At 43.6% G+C, this 20,941-nt stretch overlaps 1 protein-coding gene across 14 annotated transcripts in view; it reads right to left on the bottom strand.

Annotated features, from left to right (window-relative positions):
• The window catches only part of LDB2 (LIM domain binding 2), a 347,866-nt gene that overhangs the window by 7,238 nt on the left and 319,687 nt on the right, over nucleotides 1-20,941 (bottom strand). For 4 of the 14 annotated variants that reach the window (XM_081048385.1, XM_081048381.1, XM_081048378.1 and 1 more), the window contains exons 6-7: nucleotides 2,816-2,939; nucleotides 441-589 (exon numbers count right to left, since the gene is read on the bottom strand). In XM_081048385.1, coding sequence (XP_080904511.1) covers nucleotides 441-589; nucleotides 2,816-2,939 — 273 coding nt within the window. Of the gene's footprint in view, nucleotides 1-440; nucleotides 593-2,815; nucleotides 2,940-20,941 lie in introns of all 14 variants that reach the window. The other 10 variants (XM_081048383.1, XM_081048388.1, XM_081048376.1 and 7 more) reach the window with 3 other exon arrangements.

The following is a 20,941-nucleotide window of genomic DNA, read 5'->3' as shown; positions in this document are numbered from 1 at the left end:
GTCTTGAAATAAGAGGGGTGCCCATGTTGGGACGGCCCAGTCAGATTACAATAAGGAGCATGAGTGCCAGGAGCTAGTTTCCAGTGCAGCATGGGGTCCCCGGTGATGGTGCTGGGAGCCCCTTACATGCCACCAGGCACACTGCTAAGTGATATTTTAATTAAACCCTAAGTGACATATCTCCTGTCTGTGACTCTGACAGCTTTTTAATTCAGGTCCCATTGCAGCACAGACTCTTAATATTCCTTTCTAATTCCCAATGGGCAGGGGAAGATTTCCATGGCAGTTCCTCCCTCCCATCCCAACCCTGGTCCCTGCCTTACCCTCCTCCATCCCACCCCGCCCAGAATGTATTTGCAGCTACAAGAGACTTTAACGTGGGCCCCTGGAATTGGCAGATGGGCAAAGGCAGGATTTCCTAAAAGGAAAGTGAGACTTACAGGTACCTGACTGGACAGACTCAGGTTTGCGGCCGGTGTCTTCTTCTTGCTGCCAGTACTGTTTGCATTGGTCCCAGCACTGCTGTTGGAAGTGCTGCTCGTGGAGTTTTTCCTTTTTCTCCGTTTAGTTGTCGGTTGCCTTGTGGGTTCTGCTGCAATATTGAAAATGGAAGGAGATCAGTTATAGGGCAACCTTCAGATACCGTCCCTCTGACAAAGCTGTTTTCGTAAATGAAAAACAGGAGACTCTCCTTTTTTCCTTTTTTCAGCTTTGCAAGAAATGAAGGGAGAAAGTTGTTGGCTTATATTTGGCACAAAATGTGTGCAACTCTTTTCTTTTGTATCTAGATAAAATGATTTTCACTTAATTGTTCTTTCTAATTTTATATACAGTAAGTTGGAAATGGCAGGTAAGAGCATCTTTTATTCTTAACCCTCTTCTCCATCCAACTGTGATGGAGAGAAGGTAAGCCAGGACCATACTGGAACGAAGTGAGAGGGTCTTGTAGCATTTTCTTTAAACATGTCTGCTGCTTCTGGGGGACAATGCGGGCGTGGGGTGGCGTGGGGGTATCTCCTTTAAGGCTTATTTCAAAGACCACTTAGTCCACCAAGTTATCCCTGACTTTTAATGGAAAAGAGGAGAATTATGTTCTCATTTCACATCATTTATTTTTCTTTCATAAATATTGTGTCTAGTATGTTCAAAGATTTTCATCAAAGGTCCCAACATCTTTATGATAGAGAATTATGGGTGCTTATTCTGAAAGTTGTAGAAACAAGGGAATAGAATTGTTTCAGCTCATGAGGTTCAAGAAGAGCGGAGAAGCACATTCTAAAGTCAAGACAAGAGCCAGGTTTCCCCTGACGAACACGTCTTCCTTCGACCTCAAGAACTGAAATCTGATACTTTTTTGATAGCTGTATTTTCTTCATGAAATGTGGGGGAAACGTACTTAAATTGAATGCTCTGGATTACTTCCATTGATAGTAGGTAGCTATGGTAATAGAGTCATGAATTTTGGAGATATAAACACCTATTGTGACACAGGCCCCCTTCACTGATTAGTTATGAGATCAACTTTGACAAACTTAAATGTCAGGTCCCATTGTGTACAATGGGAATAACAATAAATGCCTCATAAGGTTATTGTGAGGATTCAATCAGAGAATGGAAGTTCTGCGAGGGCGGCAACTGCGCCTTTCATTCAGTGTTGTACCCTCAGTGGGTGGAGCAGTGCCTGGCACCTGGTAGGGGCTCAATAAATAACTGTTGAATGAACGACCAAATTAATGAATAATATATGAATTGCATACGCATACGTTGGAAAGTCTGGGTGCTCAAAGCATTAAGTGAGTGGAATATATTTTTTCCATAAAGGCTTACTGATATTGAAAGAGAAAATGAGGCCAACTTAAGCACATGCAATATATTTGAAAAATAATGTTCTAAACGTCTAAAATTACCCTAAGATGGGGACACAACTATTCTACGTCAAATCATGCACATTTTTGCAGCTTTCTAAATATGTATTTTGTGACATCTGTTATATACATTTTATGTAAAAACTCTGGCCGATTTCCAGCAAAAGGTGACCATTATATTTTGTGATTCAGAAAGCTATGTGCCTCGTGTTAATAATTACTCTTTATAAAAATTTTTTTTGGCAAATGGATACAGTTTGCTTTTATGATCAATGAGGCTCGACACATGCCTGGGAGTAAAAATGTATTAGATAGAAAGACAATTAATGATGACTAAAGCAGTAATTTCAGAACCCCAGCAGGAGACTACAGTGTCTACACTGCATTCTGGGGAAGTAAGGGGCTGGGACCTACTATACATTCTCTTCAGGATCAGAGGACCCTTTGATGTAACATATCTTAAAAAATGGAAAAAAATAATTCCTTCTTTCCTTCCTTCCTTCCTTCTCTTCTTCCTCACTCCCTCCCTCTTTTTTCCTATCCTTTTCATAATTTCATTCATTTCATAAAAAAGGAAACAAACAAAATAACAGTAAGCCATGAGAAGACAACAGTCTTATGCAGTGGAACAACCACTGAACTGAGATAGGAAACCTTGGCTCTGATTGCGGCTTTGCCAATGACCTTCTTAGTAACGCAAATCAATCAATTTACTTCTGTGCGTTGCAGGTTGTAATCTGGCAAATGAGGAGACTGTAGTCAGTGACTCCTAAGCATGTCTGCCCTTTCCAAGGTCAGTGCCTCTAAACCCAAAATCCTGGTCAGAGTATCCCTAATAAACAACTTTTCCTGACAAAGTTAAGATCACTTTCTTCCTTTTCACATCACCTCATCCCCAGAAGAAGCCTCAGAAAACGCATTTAGAGCAAGAGTGAAGAACAAGGTCGTACCTGGCGGCGCCACCATCCGCTGCCACTTCTGAAACAAGCAGGTCTTCAGGCAGTCTCGTGGACTGAGGTTGTAAGTTTTATGTCTCGACATCAGTTCCTGCATTGGCTCCAGTATTACACACAACTGCAGAGTTCAAAGACACGGCTGTTTCACTACTTGATAGTATTATTTGCAATAAATAATGTTAACAGCTGAAATCAATTAGCAAGCTTCAGGGTCCTTTCCTTTTTACCCCTGGTTTTCATTTTCTCTATACAAGTTTGGAGGAAAATATTACCAACATTTGATAAGGCCTACCTAACTTACTCTTATTTATAATATCATATTATAATATGATTTACACACACACACACTGTACGACGGTTGGGTGGGTATATGTAGCTCTATTCTGAAATCAAATGATTCTCTCTGGTTAAAGAACAAAGCTCTCTGACATGTGGCACAGCATGCTCTGATGTCTATTCTGGTTTCTGCTGTTGTTGTGTGGTGTTTGTGTCACCACACGTTGTGAGTTATAATGCTATTTATGTAGACTACGTGGCAATGAAAGGCATTGTTCACATTTGGGAGAGCAAAGTGGCAACTGCAGGCACTTTTTTGATCCTACTTCTTACAAAGGCCCATGATGAACACTTTTATTTTTATCCGTGTGCTCATTTGTATTTTGCACACGATGTTAACGTCAATAACATATGCCGACCTCCATTCAGTGCTCGAGCTTTTTCTGTGATTCTGCACATGGCCACCTTCTTCCTTCCTTTGGTTAGATTTCTCAGCTTTACTTTGGTGCAAGACATCTGATGACAAAGATTAATGAATGCAACAAGAAGGTAAATTCATTTAGGATTGCCTTGGACTTTTGTGAATTCCTTTTCAGTTGGAAGCTTATCAGAATACTGCTGCCTGAAGAATATCGAAGAGGATAAAGACCACAGCTTGGAATGAGGCATCCATCGCTGCTGTAATTACAGTGATATAAATATTGGCAATGCACCTTCTCACGTGGAAAAACATCATTTTATTATGAAAGGCAGATGTGCAATCTTCACCTTCATCCGCCCATCTCTATCCCGTTTACTTTTTCCATTCTTCATCTTGAGTATTTCCCTCGAGATCACATGCTTTTTGTCCACTGGGTCCTCTCTACCTGAGATTCTTCCCTCCCCTCTTTCTGGCTAAGACCCACTTATCCTTGAAGAAAAAGTTATTTCTTCTGTTACGCCTACCTCTCTGGGCTGCGCACCTCTCCCCGTGCAGGCTGAGTTAGCTTCCTCTCTACAATTCTCCCACAGCACCCAGCCCTTTTCTACTCTATGAACTTACTCATCCATGCTTTGTAACCATCTGCTTCCAAATCTGTCTTTTCCACTTGACCTTGAACTCTGTGAACGCTGAGAATGTGTCTTTTATCTCTGTGTTCCTAGGCTTGGCTCAAATGAATGGATACATTTAAGGAGTGATGTTTAGAAAGACTGGAGGATCTTTCTATGCGAATATTCCTCAAATTATTCTCTAAGAAACACTTCCATCAGAACCAAATGAGCTGGTTATTAAAAGCACAGACTTCCAGGTTCTGCCCTTTCTGTTTCACTGGGTCTGGAGGTGGGGCCCTGACTCCCATTCTGAATAAACATACTCCTAGCTAATTCTGATAAATACTAATAAAGTTTGAAATCCACTGTCCTACAGAAGCTGGGCTTTAGGATAGATAAATATAAACAGCAAGACATGTACAAATCCCATGTTTTTCACCTTCTTCTTATTCCGCTCCCACCCATGCCTTTCTTCCCTCTCAAGTCTATCTTCGGTAATCAAGATTACCTTCATGCAGAAAAATCCCTCAGTTCCTTGATCCCTCAGATCCTATCAATGATCTAAACTTTGCCCAAAACCCACAACTCCATTTAAGGGCCAGCTGCAATCTTCTTCCATTTGCAGTTTCTCTGGAAGAAGAGAGCAAGAATTTCAAGACTGAACAACACAAGTACAACCGGAGCTAAACAGGCAAAGCCACCCAACTACCCTGGTGAATCAGGCTGTGCAGTCCTGAGCTCTGGGTTAGTTATGATGTACCTTCAATCTTGCCTATCTTATCGCTCACCTTGGACTCTTTTTGAAATATAAATTGTTAATAAGGGAGAACCTGTGAGAGAAAGTGAATTACCGTGTGATTAATGCCACACTCCAACACTGCAAAAACTCTGTGAGTGTATTCCTCTGGAAGAACCCCTTGCTGGAAATCCAAGTATGCACAAGCCACACACAAGCTCCAGTCTTCCTCGGTCACTGATGCTTCCCAGACACAATCACCTCTATAGATGGAGCTTGGAACAGATTATCCATCAAAGAAGAACCACTGCTAGATTCAGACAGGGTCAGACAATGTTTGCATCTATGATTAAGCTAGGATAGTAAGAAACACTTTCAGAGCAATTCTAAGGTCTGGGAAAACAAATTTTTTTATTAAACAAAAGTTAAAAAGGTTTTCAAACCATTTACTTTTGGTTTATTCCCCATTTTTGAGAAATGAGCTCACAACAGATGTAAAATGCATGGGTGGAATGGGACAAGCATGGACTCAGAAGCCAGGGGGTCCACGTATGGATTTTGACTGTGTCACTCGGAATATGTCTCTGGGTGAGCCTCTTAATAATGCTGGGTGTCAGTTTTACCGGTAAAACAATGCCCGTTTTGTATACTGCTGTGAGAATTTGAGATAATATGTCCAACACAGGAGCTCAACAAACAGTAGAAGTAATGCTTATACATTAGCAAGCACAGCGCTGATTGCCAAACAAACCACCTTTCTATTATTTTCAATCAAAGGAATTTATTGAGCTTTCTCGTAAGTATAAAGGCTGCTTAAGTGCTGGAGGTATAATGGTGACACTGACACAATCTATGCCCTCAAAGAGTGTTCAGCCCCCTTACAAATGACGTAAGCACATGAAGAAAACTACCCTGTGTTTACACTTCAGGCATCTCAGGAAATCACACTTTTCTGAAGCAAATATTTATTCTCATTATGTAACAAGTTAGATGACCAGGATGACCCCCTTGGACCTAGAAAGGGCTACGAGTTCTGAACCTGCTAGAAAATGGGAGAGTTGCATTTTTTGTGAGAACCCAGGAGCTCATTATCTTTCTTTTCCCCAGTACCTTCCTTTGTGGGTTTTTTTCAGCTGCTAATCCTCAGGATTTATCCTTTCCCCTTTAATGTAAAAATATCTTCCCATCGCTATAACCCAGCCCAAAGGAATTTATATCTCTGAATACTAATCAGGAATCCCCAAAGGCATTTTTCTTCCAGTGGAGGGTTCCAGGCTGGAGGCAGTCTTCCCCTTATTCACATAAGTGAAGGAGCCTTCCGCTTTCTGCTGTGGAGCTGCGGTGGTTTTGCTGGGCTGCGTGCTGTAGGTGGCAGAACTCCCTCAGACAAGGGCCTGCCTTCTCCAGCAGCAAGCCACGGCATCGGGCAATAGCCAAGGCCTGGGGCGTTATGAAATGAGATCAGGAAGACTGTGGGGGAGTGGTTTCCCGCAGTCACCAGCCAAATCCTTCTGGAGCCAGGATTCCTGCCCTCCCTGAGGTCTCAGACCCCCTTGAGAATCTGAAGAACGCTCTGCAGCCTGTCTTTCCAATTTTGTATAGAGTATCTGGAGGTTTATGAACCCTTTATCCCTTCATCCATTGACTGTAGGTAAAGAGTCCCATTTGTAATAAGTAGGAACCAGGCTACAATATGCCTTTTCCCCTAACACCCCCAACCCCAAACACATGTTAATGAAACTGAACACAAAACACAGGGTTCTTTGATGTTGAAGAATAATTTTAGCTGCAAAGGTTGGGCCTGTTACAACCAGTCCCTTTACCTGAGAAGGAGGCCACAGATGGAATATCCGCAGTTTCTGCAGCAACTACTGCTGCCTCCACGTAGGGCGGGAGTTTGGTTTGGTTTCCTCCAGTGGTGGACAGATGGAGGATAGAATCCCAGGGCACTGGGAACCAGCAAGGCCTGACAGCTCTTGGAATCTGAAGCCCCCACTCGTGCAGACCCTGCCAGATCCAGTTAGGATCCCCAAAGATAGACACTGCCCATCGAACAAAGCCCCAACTGTGCCCTTTTGCAGATTTAGTGACGTTTTGACTGGGTTTGCTCCCTTCTATGCTTCTGACTTCATTTTCTGGGATTCTGGCCTCAGCACTGACCTTTTGGGTGTGGAACCAAAACCTGTATCCATAACAGTGACTTGCTGAGTGGATGGATGGATGGATGGATGGATGGATGGATGGATGGATGGATGGATGGATAGATGAATAGATGGATAGATAACAGATATCTTGGCCAGATTTAAAGCAAGGAGTCATTTGCTCATGGCAGACAAATGAGGCATTGTCCTGAGGACTTAGAAGTGATGAATTTGTCCATTTGATAAATAATTGATTGCCTCCTCTGTGCAGAATGCTTTGCACAAAGACACACATATATACCCAATTACTACATGTCCTGGCTGGGTAGTAAGATTTTAGCTCAGTCTCAGGACTCCTGTCTTTTCATAGTAATAAGGGCCTAACAAATGTAGATGGACAGTTTTGCTTTGTTTTTATCCGACAGTTCTTCTGGAGAAATTTGATTCTCCTTAGCTACACTTGCACACTCATTCATCTTGCTCATCTCCTCGCCGAAACCCAGGAAGAGGTGGTGACTGTCAGAATTGGCTCTGGCTGAAGAAGTGATGCTCTGGGCTTGGCGTTTGGCTAATTCTGGTCTAGTCCACCACCAGCCCTTTAATTCAATCTTTTCTGGCTGATGGATGACATTTTCTGAGCTTGAACTACCTACTCTTTGTATAGATCGTGTTTCCCCGAAAATAAGATGTAGCCAGACCATCAGCTCTAATGCATCTTTTGGAGCAAAAATTAACAAAGACTCGGTATTATATTATATTATATTATATTATATTATATTATATTATATTATATTATATTTATTATATTATATTATATTATACCTGGTCTTATAGTAAAATAAGACCGGGTCTTATATTAATTTTTGCTTCAAAAGATGCATTAGAGCTGATTGTCCAGCTAGGTCTTATTTGCGGGGAAACACGGTAGCTGCTAATTTCTGGTACAATGCCAGAGTGAAACAGTTGCTCCAGAGGCCATATGGCCTATGAACCCAAGCATATTTACTACCTGGCCATTCACAGAAAGGTGGTTGACCTCTGTTCCAAGCCAGTGCTATGCAGTGGAGGTGTTCTGCAAACCCTCAGTTGTTTCCATGGCAGGATAATGAGCTTAAGGCAGAATGTAATTCAGTTCACTGCTTCCTTCATTGAGAAAGGCTTGCATCAAAAAAATGTCAGCTGAACCGAACAATATGTTCCACAAAGCAGTTGATTTCCATTCCGGAGCAAGCTCCTTCCTGTCTTGTTGTGGATCACTAAGAATCTGCTGTCCGGCATTGGTCTACAAACCACGTTTCGTCACCACCCAGGTGACCATTAAGGAGCTCCGAGGTCCAGCGCAGAATCTGTCTGTCGCTGACCCTCCCCGCCCACAAGGTGCTCTTGCTTCCATAGCACTTATCACTAAACTACGTACGTCCCCGTGTTTTTATTTGCATTGGGAATTTACTTTCTTGTAGACTTGTTTCGTCTCCTTAGCTATAGCAAGGCATATTTACTTTTCTCTCCCTTTTATTTCACATAGTATTAGGCATACTCAAATATTTGGTGAGTCATAACTTAATCATCGCTTGGAATATCGAAACTATGTCTGTCCCTGGAGTATGTACCTGACACACATCGTATCATTAACCCTCAGCACCTTCTGGCCCACTGTTACAGGTGAGGACACTCAGACTCCAAGCTGATATTAAAGAGTGTGATTCATATCATGTTTCCCAGTTCCATAGCCATTTGAAGGACAGAGAAGAGGTTCGCAGTCAAGTTTGCCTGACGCCAACACTGTGCTCTCAAGTCCTAACCACTCTGTTGTCTACCTCTCTGAATATGAGTGGATAATTGCTGCTGAGATGCCCAGTTCAAAGGTTCTCACTGTCTTTGTATTGCTCCTAGCACATGGTACTGATCTGTACAGAGAGGTGGGCGATACATGAGGGGTGCAGGTTTAGGAACCAGATTCATCTGGCTTCGAACCCCCAAATCTGCTATTTACTAGCTGTGTGCTTTTGGCCAAGATTTTCAGCCTCTGTGAATCTCAGTTTCCTCATCTGTAAAATGGGGATAATGATACTATCTATGATGGTTTGACACAACATATGTAAATCCTTAATGCAATGCCTGGAACAAGGCCAGTGATCGAAAGATAGAATTTGGTATTACGATAAATAATGGTTACATGAATGGCCCAGCCCCACTGAGCCAGGAGATCAATGTGTGATGAGATCGGTTAGCTACTCTGGAAAGTAAATCATTTGGTCTCCTTGAGATTTAGGGGTCAGGAGACATAATGCTCCAAGGGATGATAATCAGGCCAATGGTACAAGGCATTTTCGTATTAGGTTGGTGCAAAAGTAATTGCTGTTTCTGCAATTATTTTTAAACTTTTAAACCGCAATTGCTTTTGCACCAACCTAATAGAGAATGTCTCCGATAATAATCTGTTTTTAGAATTCAGTGATAAATATCAAATGTTCAAACCCACAAACCAGAGTACTCTAACCCCCCTACCAGTAACTCACTCCTCTGGCTAAATCTGAATTAGAGAGAAATCAGAAGGTGAGGGTTCGATTAAGAAACAAATGCTTATCGAAGGGTGAAGGAATCTCTCCTAATGAGGAAACACATCACCAAAAGGGATCCTATAGTAAAATAACAAAACAATCTAACATATGGAACATAAAAGGAAAAAAATGAAACAAAATAAGCAGATAATCCCACCTAGAAACAGATAACAACGAATGACAGGCATCCACATGAATAAAACCCACTCTGCCTTAGAGGATGAAAAACAAGGGAGAGAAGGAAATGCTTTTCCACAAAAGGGATGCAATTCCAAAACATCAGATTGTGATTTGGGTTTATTTCCTGACAGGCTTAAAGGCAGATTGGTTGTCAAATTCAAAACATCCTCCTTTTTATATGAAGATCCAACCAGGGAGCCTTTGCCTTTTCTCAATTGTTTTACAAACTGATTACTCTGGAAAGTGATCACACCCAGCCCAGGGAAAGGAGGGTGCCGCAGCTGCCACTCAGGTGTTGGAGGGAACATCCTCCCAGAGCAAACAGGCCATGCGTGCACATTTCAATATCTATGTCTTGATCTCAATTTTGAGGCTGCCAGGAAGGACGCCTACAAGACCAGTGAGGCCACCGGCTGCCTTGCTGACCTACGGAGACCCCATCAGAGAGCCAAGTTCAGGGTTTCTGCTGGAACAGCCATTTCAAGGCCTCTGATGTTCTTTCTCTTTCCTTCTGACCCCACGGACTCATTTCTCTGCCATGGCATTTGATATGGGCACTCCTACCACAGTGCTCTAGTTATTTTCCTCCTTGCTCTCAGACCGAGCCCCTCCTCCCAACTCTGTACTGCAGGAGACAGACCCCCCCCACCCCTCACTCCCCACCCTCAACCCTGTTACCCCCGCCACCGTTTCCTAGCTGCTTTTGCAACTGGCTTTGGATGAGGTTTGGCCAGTTGGAGGCACCAGGGGAGACTGGAGGGCAGTGGGTTGAGTTAGTTTCCTAGGGCCGCCAATACCACAAACTGGGTGGCCCCAAAACAACAGAAATGTATTTTCTCTCAGTGCTGGATGCTAGAAGTCTGAGGTGTTGCCTGGGCCATGTTTCCTCTAAGGAAGTGTCCTTCCTTGCCTCTTCCAGCTTCTGGTGGCTCCAACTATCTCTGGTGTTCCTTGGCTTGTAGCTGCAACACTCCAATTCCTGCCTCCGTTTTCACATGGCCTTTTCCCCTATGTCTGTCTCTCTGTCTTCTCCTGTTCATAAGGATACAAGTCATTGAATCTCCAAATAAGGTCACATCCTGTGGTTCTGGGTGAACATGAATTTTTGAGGGACTCTATTCAACCTATTACATGGGGACAGAAATAAGGAAGGGTATTTCTTGTCCTCTCCAATAGCTGTCACTACAGATGCACATGGTCCCAGCTTCTACCAGGTGGCCTGACAGTAACACCCTTTTCCCCAGGAGTGGCAGTGGCTAATCGTAGTGTAGCCTCATCTCCTCCTACTTGCTTTTCCAGCTCCACTTTTATAAGTACTTTGCCATATTAAATTTCCTTCATTAAATTTGCTAGCGTAGGTTTTGTTTTCCTGGATAGACTCTGATTGACATCCATGATTCGTGAGACATTAGGCAACATCTGAAAAATGAAGGACTTTGCGTGCATAGAGGCATCCTGTGAAGTTGGTTCAGCATACAAATTTGGCTTGGGTTCGAATTTCAACTACTTGATACCTGGGGGACCTTGGGCAAGTTACTCAATCTCCGGGTGTTTCAGTTTCTCCATCAGCAAAGTTGAGGTAACAACAGTACCTAATTAATTGGGTTGTGAGGAGAAGCAAGAAAATCCACTTAAAGTAGGTACCTAGGTTTTAACATATGGAAAGCGCTCCCTATGTGTTTATTATGATGGGGGTGTAACCAAGTCTGGGGGCAGGGGCTTCAGGAAAGACATTTTGAAACTCATCAGGATATACCTGTTAAAATGTTATGGATGTTCCCTGCCCAATGTGTGTGTGTGTGTGTGTGTGTGTGTGTGTGTGTCCTAAAAATTAGATTTTGGTGATCCAATGGACATCTAAAATGTGTAACCAATGTGTCTTTCCTATAAATAACTTGTTTTCACCGTCTGACCACTGTACCATTGCCTCAAATACCCTAGCCTTGTGTTCTACCAGAATTGCTAAGTTCTAGCGTACAGTAGCTGAAATGTTTCCAAAGGAAGGAGAAAACATCTGCCTAGAAATACCCCACAATCATTAACAAACACCTAAGGAGTGCTATCTGTCACCTAGAAGGCTATAAACACATTTTAGGTAAATTTTTAAAATTCTTCTTCACCGATTGTTGTGTCTTCAGACGAGTCAGGCACTAGAAATGAAGGTGGGTGGCTCAAGACCGTTCTAAGCAGCCTCAGGCAAGACCCTGCCTCTTTATTGTGTGTCACTGTGTCTGTCAGGTTCTCTGGAGACACAGATTGGATATGTACGCACATATGAATTTTCAGGAACTGGCTCTGGTGATTGTGGGGGCTAACTAGTCTGAAGCCCAGGCTGGAAACTCAAGCAGGAGGTAATGCTCCAGTCTTGAAGCAGAATCTCCTACTCTCCAGAAAACCTCAGTGTTGCTAGTAAGGTCTTTGACTGATTGCATGACGCTCACTGGACACTAATCTGTTTTACTTAAAGTCCACTGATTATAGATGATAACCACATCTACAAAATACCTCCATCGCAAAACTTAGATTAGCATTTGATTAAATGTCACTACAGCTGCTGTGAACTGAATTGTGGCTCCCTCAGATTCCTATGTCGAAGCCCTAATGCCCAGTGTGACTGTATTGGAGACAGGGCATTTACTGTGTTTCTCCGAAAATAAGACCTACCTGGACAACCAGCTCCAAAAGACTCATTAGAGCTGATTGTCTGGCTAGGTCTTATTTTCAGGGAAACAGGGTAGGAGATAAATACAATTAAATTAGGTCGCCAGGGCAGCGTCCTAATCTGAATGATTGGTGGCCGTGTAAGGGGAAGAAGAGACCTCAGAGCTCTATATCTCTCTCCCCATGTGATCACACAGAGGCAAGGCCACGTGAGGACATAGCTAGAAAGCAGTCACCTGCAGGCCAGGAAGAGAGCTCTCCCCAGGACCCCAATCAGCCAGGACCTTAACTCTGGACATCCCAGCCTTCTATGAGAACTAAACCTCTGTTGTTTAAGCCCCTGTCTATGCTATTTTGTTAAGGCAGCCCAAGCTGCCTAAGTCAATAGCCTAGGGAAACTAACATGTGGAACTGTCATACTCTCCCCACTAGACTATAAAGAACTGAAGAGTTAAGGGGAGTTAAGGTGCGTCCTATTATTTTATTTTTGATATTACTCAGCACCAAGCGATGGGTCTAATGTTTGGGAATAAATGAATGCGTGAATACGTGACTATAGTAGAACGGAAAGAAAACCAAATAGGTGATTAGACATCAGGAAATCGGTCAGCTCTTGCTTCATCCCCTTCATAATTGTGGTAAGCTGGATACCAGGGACGCAGCGGTGAACACAGAGACACAGCCTCCCTCCCTTGAAGCTGACTGTCTAGATGGGAGACAGGTGATACACAGGCATTCCAGGTGGGCTGTGTATTATAAAGGAGAAGGGCAAGGGGGTCAGGAAACGTGGCCAGGAGGAATTGATATTGAAGTTGAGACCTACAAAGATGATTTAGAAGTCAGCTGGGTGAAAGAGAAACCGTCTGAGACAACGGCTGGAATGCACATCTTGGGCAGAGGGAACACACGTCTGAACCCAAGAGAGAACATAGCATCGGAAACTTCCATGGAATGTGATCAGAGGGCAAGCTACAGTGGAGAGGCAAGCAGGGGTCAGATTTGTCAAGGCCTCAGTTTCCCCCCCACAGAAGAGCTGAGAGGTGCAACTGATGTAGGTGGAGGAGATATATGTGGGATGAGCCCTTTGGAAACAATGATATGGTAAATATCATACTGGTTTTCTTTTGTTTTGTTTTCTTTTGTCCATGTTTCTGGAGCATGAGAAAAGCATCATTGGCATTTTGACATGTTTGGCTAGACAAAAGCACCAAGTTCCCCAAAGGCAAACACTGGCTGCTTAGTCTCCAAGCAATGCAGACTGCCCCCGCCCACCCCCAACGAGTGTTGTGTTGATCACAACGCTGAATGCGAGCACTCATCCACGCTGATCCTCACCTGAGACAGGTAGCTTTTGTAGTATGTTCGTTATTTTTCCTAGGGAACTAAGAGACCATGTACTTGCAATGAGGTAACATTTAAACACCAGCGTTTATAAATGGGCCTTATAATCTTACTACTGCGAGTCAGGGAGTTTGGATATGGTCCTTGGGAGCTGTCAGTGACAGTTTCCAAGGAACATAGCTATCTTGCTCGTGCAGTTATAATCCCTCCTGAACATTAACTGTGTGGTTATGCCTGCCTCCTGCCCTGGTGTAAATACCCACAAGACTATTAAAGACAGCTGCGTGTTCTGGGCTTTGGACCAGCATCCCCAAGGCTCCCGTCTGGGAGGGTTTCTGGGCTATGGTCAATGCGGGGATATGGACTTCTCCTGCTTTGCCTTGGGCATCCAGGGCGGGGATCTGTTTGGAATGCCTGCCTTCCTGCCTTCTGGGGAGCTGCTGCCAGGCAATGGCCCTCCAGCTCCACTGTGACACAAAGGAAGGAGCAATTTCTCAGTAATGGAGCGCTCAGCTGCTCCAGTGCTCCTGGGGGCTTCAGGCATCGGGCGCCTGCGGAGCCCTGTATCAGCGGTCGTTTCCCTTCCCAGGGATGGAAGTGAGATTGGCAGAAGCAGGATTCATGTTGACAATGGCAACACTTTATGCAAATGGAGTTGGCAGAGATTGGGATCCATTCATTCATTCACTCACGCATGCAACGTATTTATTGAATACATGCTACATGCCCTGTGTTTGTTCTAGGCTCACTGCTCTTATGGAACTATATCCTAGGGAAGGAGACAGATAAATTAAATAAGCACAAGATATAGGTTAGTCACAAGTACTGAAGACAAATAAAGAAAGCAGATGTGAAGTGTTGGAGTTGGGAGGGTTAAAAATTCAGATACTTTCGCTAAAGTCACTGTGCTAAGATGAGTAATGGCTCTGTAGATGTCCATGTCCCAATCCCTTGAATTTGTGACTACGCCAGGTTACATGGCAAAGGGAATTAAAGTAGCTAATCAGCTGACTTGGAGATTGTTCTGGATTATCCAGGTAGATCCAGTATCATCAAAAGAGTCTTTAAAAGTGGAAAAGGGAATCAGAAAGGAGAGTCAGAAAGATGGCAGCGTGAGAAGGAATGGCCTGACATTGCTGGCTTTGAAGATGGAAGGGGGCCGTGAGCCAAGGAATGTGGGCAGCCTCTGGAGGGTGGAAAAGGCCAAGGAACACACTCTGTACTACAGCCTCCAGAAAGGAACACAGCCCTGCTGACAACTTTGATTTTAACATAGTGAGATTTATGTCAGACTTTCGATCGACTGTAAAATCATAAATTTGTGTTGTTGTAGGTCACAACGATTGTGTAATGTGTCTCGGCAGCACCACCCAGAAGGTGACATCTGCGTAAAGCTCTCGGGTGAGGTCACCCTACTTAGCAAATAAAAATACAGAATGCCCAAAGACATTTGAATTTCATATAATAAATAGTAATTTATTAAAGTAATTAGCAAATATAATCTGGCAATCCTAATCTCAGAGGAAGTTAGGAAATGAGCTCCTTGAGGGGAAAATGTCACAGGCAGAAGTCAAAGCGTTCTGAGCAGAGGAACAGCAAGGGCAAAGGCTTTGAGATATATGTAGTAGGAGAGGATGGTTGGAGTGGAGGGAATGAGCAGAGTAGGAGAAAAGGATTCTGAGAGGTTGTGAGGAATCAGACCATGAAGGTCATAAAGAGGACGGTGGCCTCTGGTCTGAGCGGGATGGGAAGTCATTGGATGGTTTTGGGCACAAACATGCTGACGTCTGGGGTCTCCTCAGAATGGAGAGGGGCTGACTGTAACTGACTGGAGGGCAGGGTTGAGTCTATCGCATTGCTCTGGAACTAGCACAGAAGTAGCTTTTCAAGCTCAGAGGTTCAAGCTGGGAGGGTGGCAGTCCTTCTAAGTGGTAGAACTTCATCGTGGGCCATCTGCCAGCAGATCCGGAAAGGTGTGGGGAGGTGCACGGTGGATTGTAAAGGCATAATTCCTATGAATTCTATATCCAGAAAGGTGCTCAGCAAAAGCAGGTGCTCCAGAAATATCTATTGAAGAAACGGATTATTCCAAAGCCCACATTCTTTCCACAATCCTCCACTATCACTAAATTATTATCTCTTCCTCGGATACGTGGTTTTGAAATCGAGGCTGATTAAAATGTATTCTGCCAAGTCCTCTTTTTTCAGGCCAGCTCTGGGCTGCCTGCTTCCTCCGTTAAGTCCCTGTCACCCTTTGCTCCCAACGGTATCTTTTGGAAGCAGCCTAGGAAATGACAATTTCCCTGTCTACCATCTCTCTTTGCTATCTTATGTGAAGTTGCAGAATGACATTTCCTTCCTCTTAATTTCTCCAAAAGGCAAACAATGCATTACTCAGGAGTTCTGCGTCAAATCCTAACACCTGATATGTCTGATATGCAAACCGTTCACTTTTTCTATTGTGCAGCAATGAGACCTTATCGCTCTGGCTGCTCTTATTTCGATTATGAAATGCATCCCCTATCTCTCTCCACCTGTGTCCTTGCCAGCTCACTCAGGCTCACGTGGCCTCTCAAATGCTATTTGTCTTGCTTAAGTTCTTCTGGGTCCAAAATAATCATAGATTTAGAGAAATCATCGCTGTGTCATCTGTACTTGAGTGGGGGCATGGCTAAGTAGACAGGCAGCCATATTCAGATCAGGGATGTGGTTTCGGAAAACCTTACTATTGGAAAATTTCTTATCGAGGAATGTTCTGTCCCAAAGCATCCAAAAGGGATATTACTTTATAAGACATCATATAAGGGAAAATGGCAATCAGTAGTTTTTCCATGGATGCTTTGTAGTTCATGCTGATGAGGGAAAGCAGAATAGGACCTAAGATGAGTTCAACACTATTTCACTTACGAATAAAGGACTCTAATAAAAGGCTGTCTCTGAGGTTTCTTTCTAGCTAAACAAGAGCATTTTGTGCACTAGAAATAAACAGATTATGCAGAGCTGAGGTCCTGGGGAAAAAAAATCTGTCTCTGTCTTTATCTTTCTCTCTCCACTTTCCCTTCTAATTTTTTTATTTTAATTTTCAGTAGGCCAAAAAGTAAGGTTTCCAAGAGCATCAAATTATGGATTTCAGGCATTCATTATAATATTTTCTTCAGGTACACACACACACACACACACACACACTCCCTTCCATGTTTCTATACCATGGCTAAAGCACGAATGCAGTGTTTTTCACAGAAATGATGCTATTTTTAGACTAAATTGTAGGAAGTCTGCAGCATTAATAAATGGACAAGAAGCACAGAATCATAGTGCATGGTAATATGCCAATGCAAAAGCTGGCTTGGTCTTTAGCCCATGAACTATGGTTGGATGTCGTAGCAAAGAAAGTAAACACACTACGTACAAAGATGTGATTAATAAGCTGAGAAACTTCCAGGCATTTTTTACTTATTCTTTAGTGCCAGCTGTATTAATACTAGCATATTTTCAACTTTATTAGTAAAGCCTTGCAGCCTGGTACTCTTTGGTGTGCTCATGAAGGGCTTCTTAAATCAGCTGCACATTATTTGCAGAGGTGAACATCTGATAAACATGGCTTTTCTGTCTCTCATCCTAATGGACCAAATCTTCATGTGTCTCCATGACACCTGGTACTGAACAGTAAATGTTACATCTCCCCAAACCCAATGCTGGAAGAAATCTCTGACAGAAGTCTCAGCATCTGGTGATAACTGATCCACAGGCCACTTAGTGTGACTTCCTGGTCACGTTTGTTTCAGGGAGGTTTGTTCCTCATTGTGGCAAACTGCTCCCTCCATGTGTCAGGTTGACATTACGTGGATGTCACTTCCTAGGGAGGGAGCCAGTCAATAGATTTCAACTCCCTTTCTTGGATCAACTTGTGATCTTAGTCATCTGGGAAGACGGAGTAACATACAGAATTATGGAATAGCATTAGGGTGACCCACTTCCTCTGGGCTGCCCAGGACTGTCCCAGACTTTAAAACCAGAAGTCCCAAATCAGGAAACTCCTCAGTCTCATTTAACTGAGACAGCGGACTACCCTCGGTGGAGGAGTCACCAACCTGACCCTGAAGGAAGCAAGAAAGAGGCTCGGGCTTTGCAGTCAGCCCCGCTTCTAATCCCAGTTGGGCTGCATGAGCTATGTGACCCTGGCAAGGCTTGAAGTTCCTTAACCCGCAGTGTTATCCGAGTGGGTTAGTAATCCCTGGTCTCAGGTTGTTAGGAAGTTTAAAGAAAAGGCATTTACGCTGTAGAATGCAGTGCCCTCCCCCACCCCCACCAACACATCATTTTTGAAGGTGTGAAATCATTCACATCTGCAAAAGATGGAAATAACAGCTGCCTCAGAAATCGGAGGAGACAAGGCAAACTCATGTGTGAGGAAGAGTCTGCAGAAACAAGAAACAGTCAATTCAGTGCCCAGCTAAGTGGGCCCAAAGTGGTGTGTGATGGGCTCTCAGGAGTGGGTTCTAAAAAAGCGACAGCAAATGCCACAGTCAAATCATATCCTCGGTGGCGTTCCCTTCCTTCTGACTATGAACAGGGTTTTATTTTTGACCACAGCACTGAAACTTCTCCTGGGAGAGCAAGACTGTCACAGAGAAGATGGCCTCCTTCGCCATCTTCCTGTCATCACCAGACGCCTGCCTGAGGGGTGTTACCCTGGCTGGACAGATGGGTACTTATATAAAAGACCTTGCCCTCCAATCAAACTCCATTTGGGGGTTACGTAAAAACAACAATTGCTGGGAAGTCAGAATTTTTAATTAAATGTATTCAAAGGGAGTACAGATTAGTGCCTCTAGGCAAGAAAGTGTTTAAAGCTCATAGGCCAGCTCATGCCTGCTGAAGCAAAATCTCACTGCTAGCGAAGCTTTTAAGTATTGATATTTCCTGCATTAATAATACTCTAAACCACATTCATAACAATATAATTAGCAACACAATTCATATCATACAGCACGCGAGGACTCTGTGCTGTTAATTACGCCAACAGAGCTTTTGTGTCAAGCGCCATGTTCTAATTTTAGCTTCCAAGGGAAGTGAACCTAAACTTGGGGGTGGGGGTCCCACTGAGAGTGATGTCCCTGCACAGTTCAGGGCTCTCTGGCGATTGCTAAATAACAATGAATGTTCTGTCCATGGTGCTTCAGGGATGACACGTTTTAAAATCCAAGCGAATTTGGCGGCACTCCCAAATTTTATATATGGCAACCTATGATTAATGTCGTAGCGGTTCTTATTCTACCTCAGACTCGATCTTAAAACCCACGAGACATCGTGATACTTGTATATGGATGAGACAAGTGCCTTAGTCAGGGTCTCAGAAGCTTAGCCCCACAATTTCTATGTCCCCTCTTTGAACATTCCTGGCTGGCGTTGGAGGAATGTTTGCCGCTGGTACTGGGAAACACTGAGATAAGGGAAGTGCACACTTTATCATCAATGGTTCTGCCAAAGGCCTACGCTAGTCCTGAGTCAGGAAACAAAATATTGAAACATCTAGTTGTGCCAATTATATTCTTCAAGCAGCTCAAAAGGGCAGCCATTGTTGTGTATCTTCACTACCTTTATGTATTATCATTTTAAAACCAGGTCTACCAATTTGATAGATGAAAAATGATATTGTTTGCAATTGTTATTTTTATTTCCAACATGAATTCTGAAGAGCACAGCTCAGCTGAGATCCCACCAAGGAGGACGTCAGACCCGGAATGGATTAGGACACGTTCAGGTGAAGCTTCTGGATTCACCCTTGCTACCCAGCTACCCCCATGTTACACTGCTTCCATCATGATCCCATCTACCTTGAGATCACTCGGCTCAGAGCACCCCTAACAGTAGTTCCTCCACCAGAATCTAGCACTTTCTTGTTTTCTTATTCTTTACCTTAAATCAAACAAACAATAAAAGAAAAAAAGAGTGTTTATCAAGGCTCTACTGGACATTAGGCTAGCTTCTGGAGATGCCAAAATAAATAAGCACTGTTCTCTCACCCAGAGGAGCTCAAAGCCTAGGGAGAAAGATAGACAAGTAAAAACAATTATAATTCAGGGTGAAAAACAAAAGCATAAATAAGATCTATGTATAAGTGACCAAGTGCTATTCTAGCCCACTCAGCCCTGTCTTACAATGCATGGGCATGCTAAGAAAATGACAGTGGCCCTCACTCTAGCTCTTTGATCTGAGCCAGTATAAAGAGAGACCTCTTGGTGGGGGTCGTACTAACTGGGTGCAACACCAGTGACAGCCGAGGTACACTGCTCTGGCCTCTCCTAACGCTGATGACTGGCTAGGCTCAGAGAGGGGAGTTTTTCTCTTTGAGGGTCAGAAAGGAATTCCTGGAGAGGGAGGTCCCCTGAACGAGGTTTTGAATGTGAAATGGTATTTGCCAGGCAAAAAGGAGGGGAAATCACATGCAGATGTACGGAAGCATAGGTGGTGTGGTGTATTTGGAGAGAGTCCAATATTACTGGATGGAAGATCAGCAAGAAATAAAGCCCGGGGCCCATACAATGTATATTACCAATATTTCCTATGATGTATTTTGCAGATATTAGTATGCGTTAGGCAAAAGAATTTAAAAATATCCCAGGTTGAAGACGTTTGAGATAATAAATAGAATGAATTAAAATTAAGCAAAATTTTTTCCTGTAGGATTTCTCAGAGCCTTCAGCTGAACTCCCAAGAGGAAGGCACAGGATTTCCCAAACATATTACTAGGTGGGACCTTTTAGTTTTGTAAACCCAAATCAACATTTTTGTAGATCAATAACACATGAAGCAGAAGGCATGGAAACGCAATCCCAAGGATTTAAGGGTATAAAGGAAGCTGGAAGAAGCACCAGGCCACAAAGGGTGACACAGTAGCCACTAAAAGATGGCTGGCTGTGTCCTCAGCCACTACTTTTGTTTCCTATCCTGGACAGCAGGAGAAGTTCAGCAAATACGGAGGATGCAGAAACAACAAGTATGCACCCGTTCTCCTCATTGGATGTAATCACAGTGATGGAGCTGCTCTGGGGAGATGTACGCTTCAGGGTAGGGGTCTGACGGCTGTGGCTTCCCTAACGGCGGGGGGTCCACCCCACCCAGCCATGCTGCCTTCCTATGCCTCTATGGGCTGTATGCTCAGGCGTGCTGGGCAGCCGGTCAACTGTCC

This window comes from Rhinolophus hipposideros (assembly GCF_964194185.1).
Source record: "Rhinolophus hipposideros genome assembly, chromosome: 1".
Lineage (NCBI taxonomy): Eukaryota > Metazoa > Chordata > Mammalia > Chiroptera > Rhinolophidae > Rhinolophus > Rhinolophus hipposideros.
Note: the sequence above shows the minus strand (reverse complement) of the source record. Positions and strands in the feature narration are given on the sequence as shown.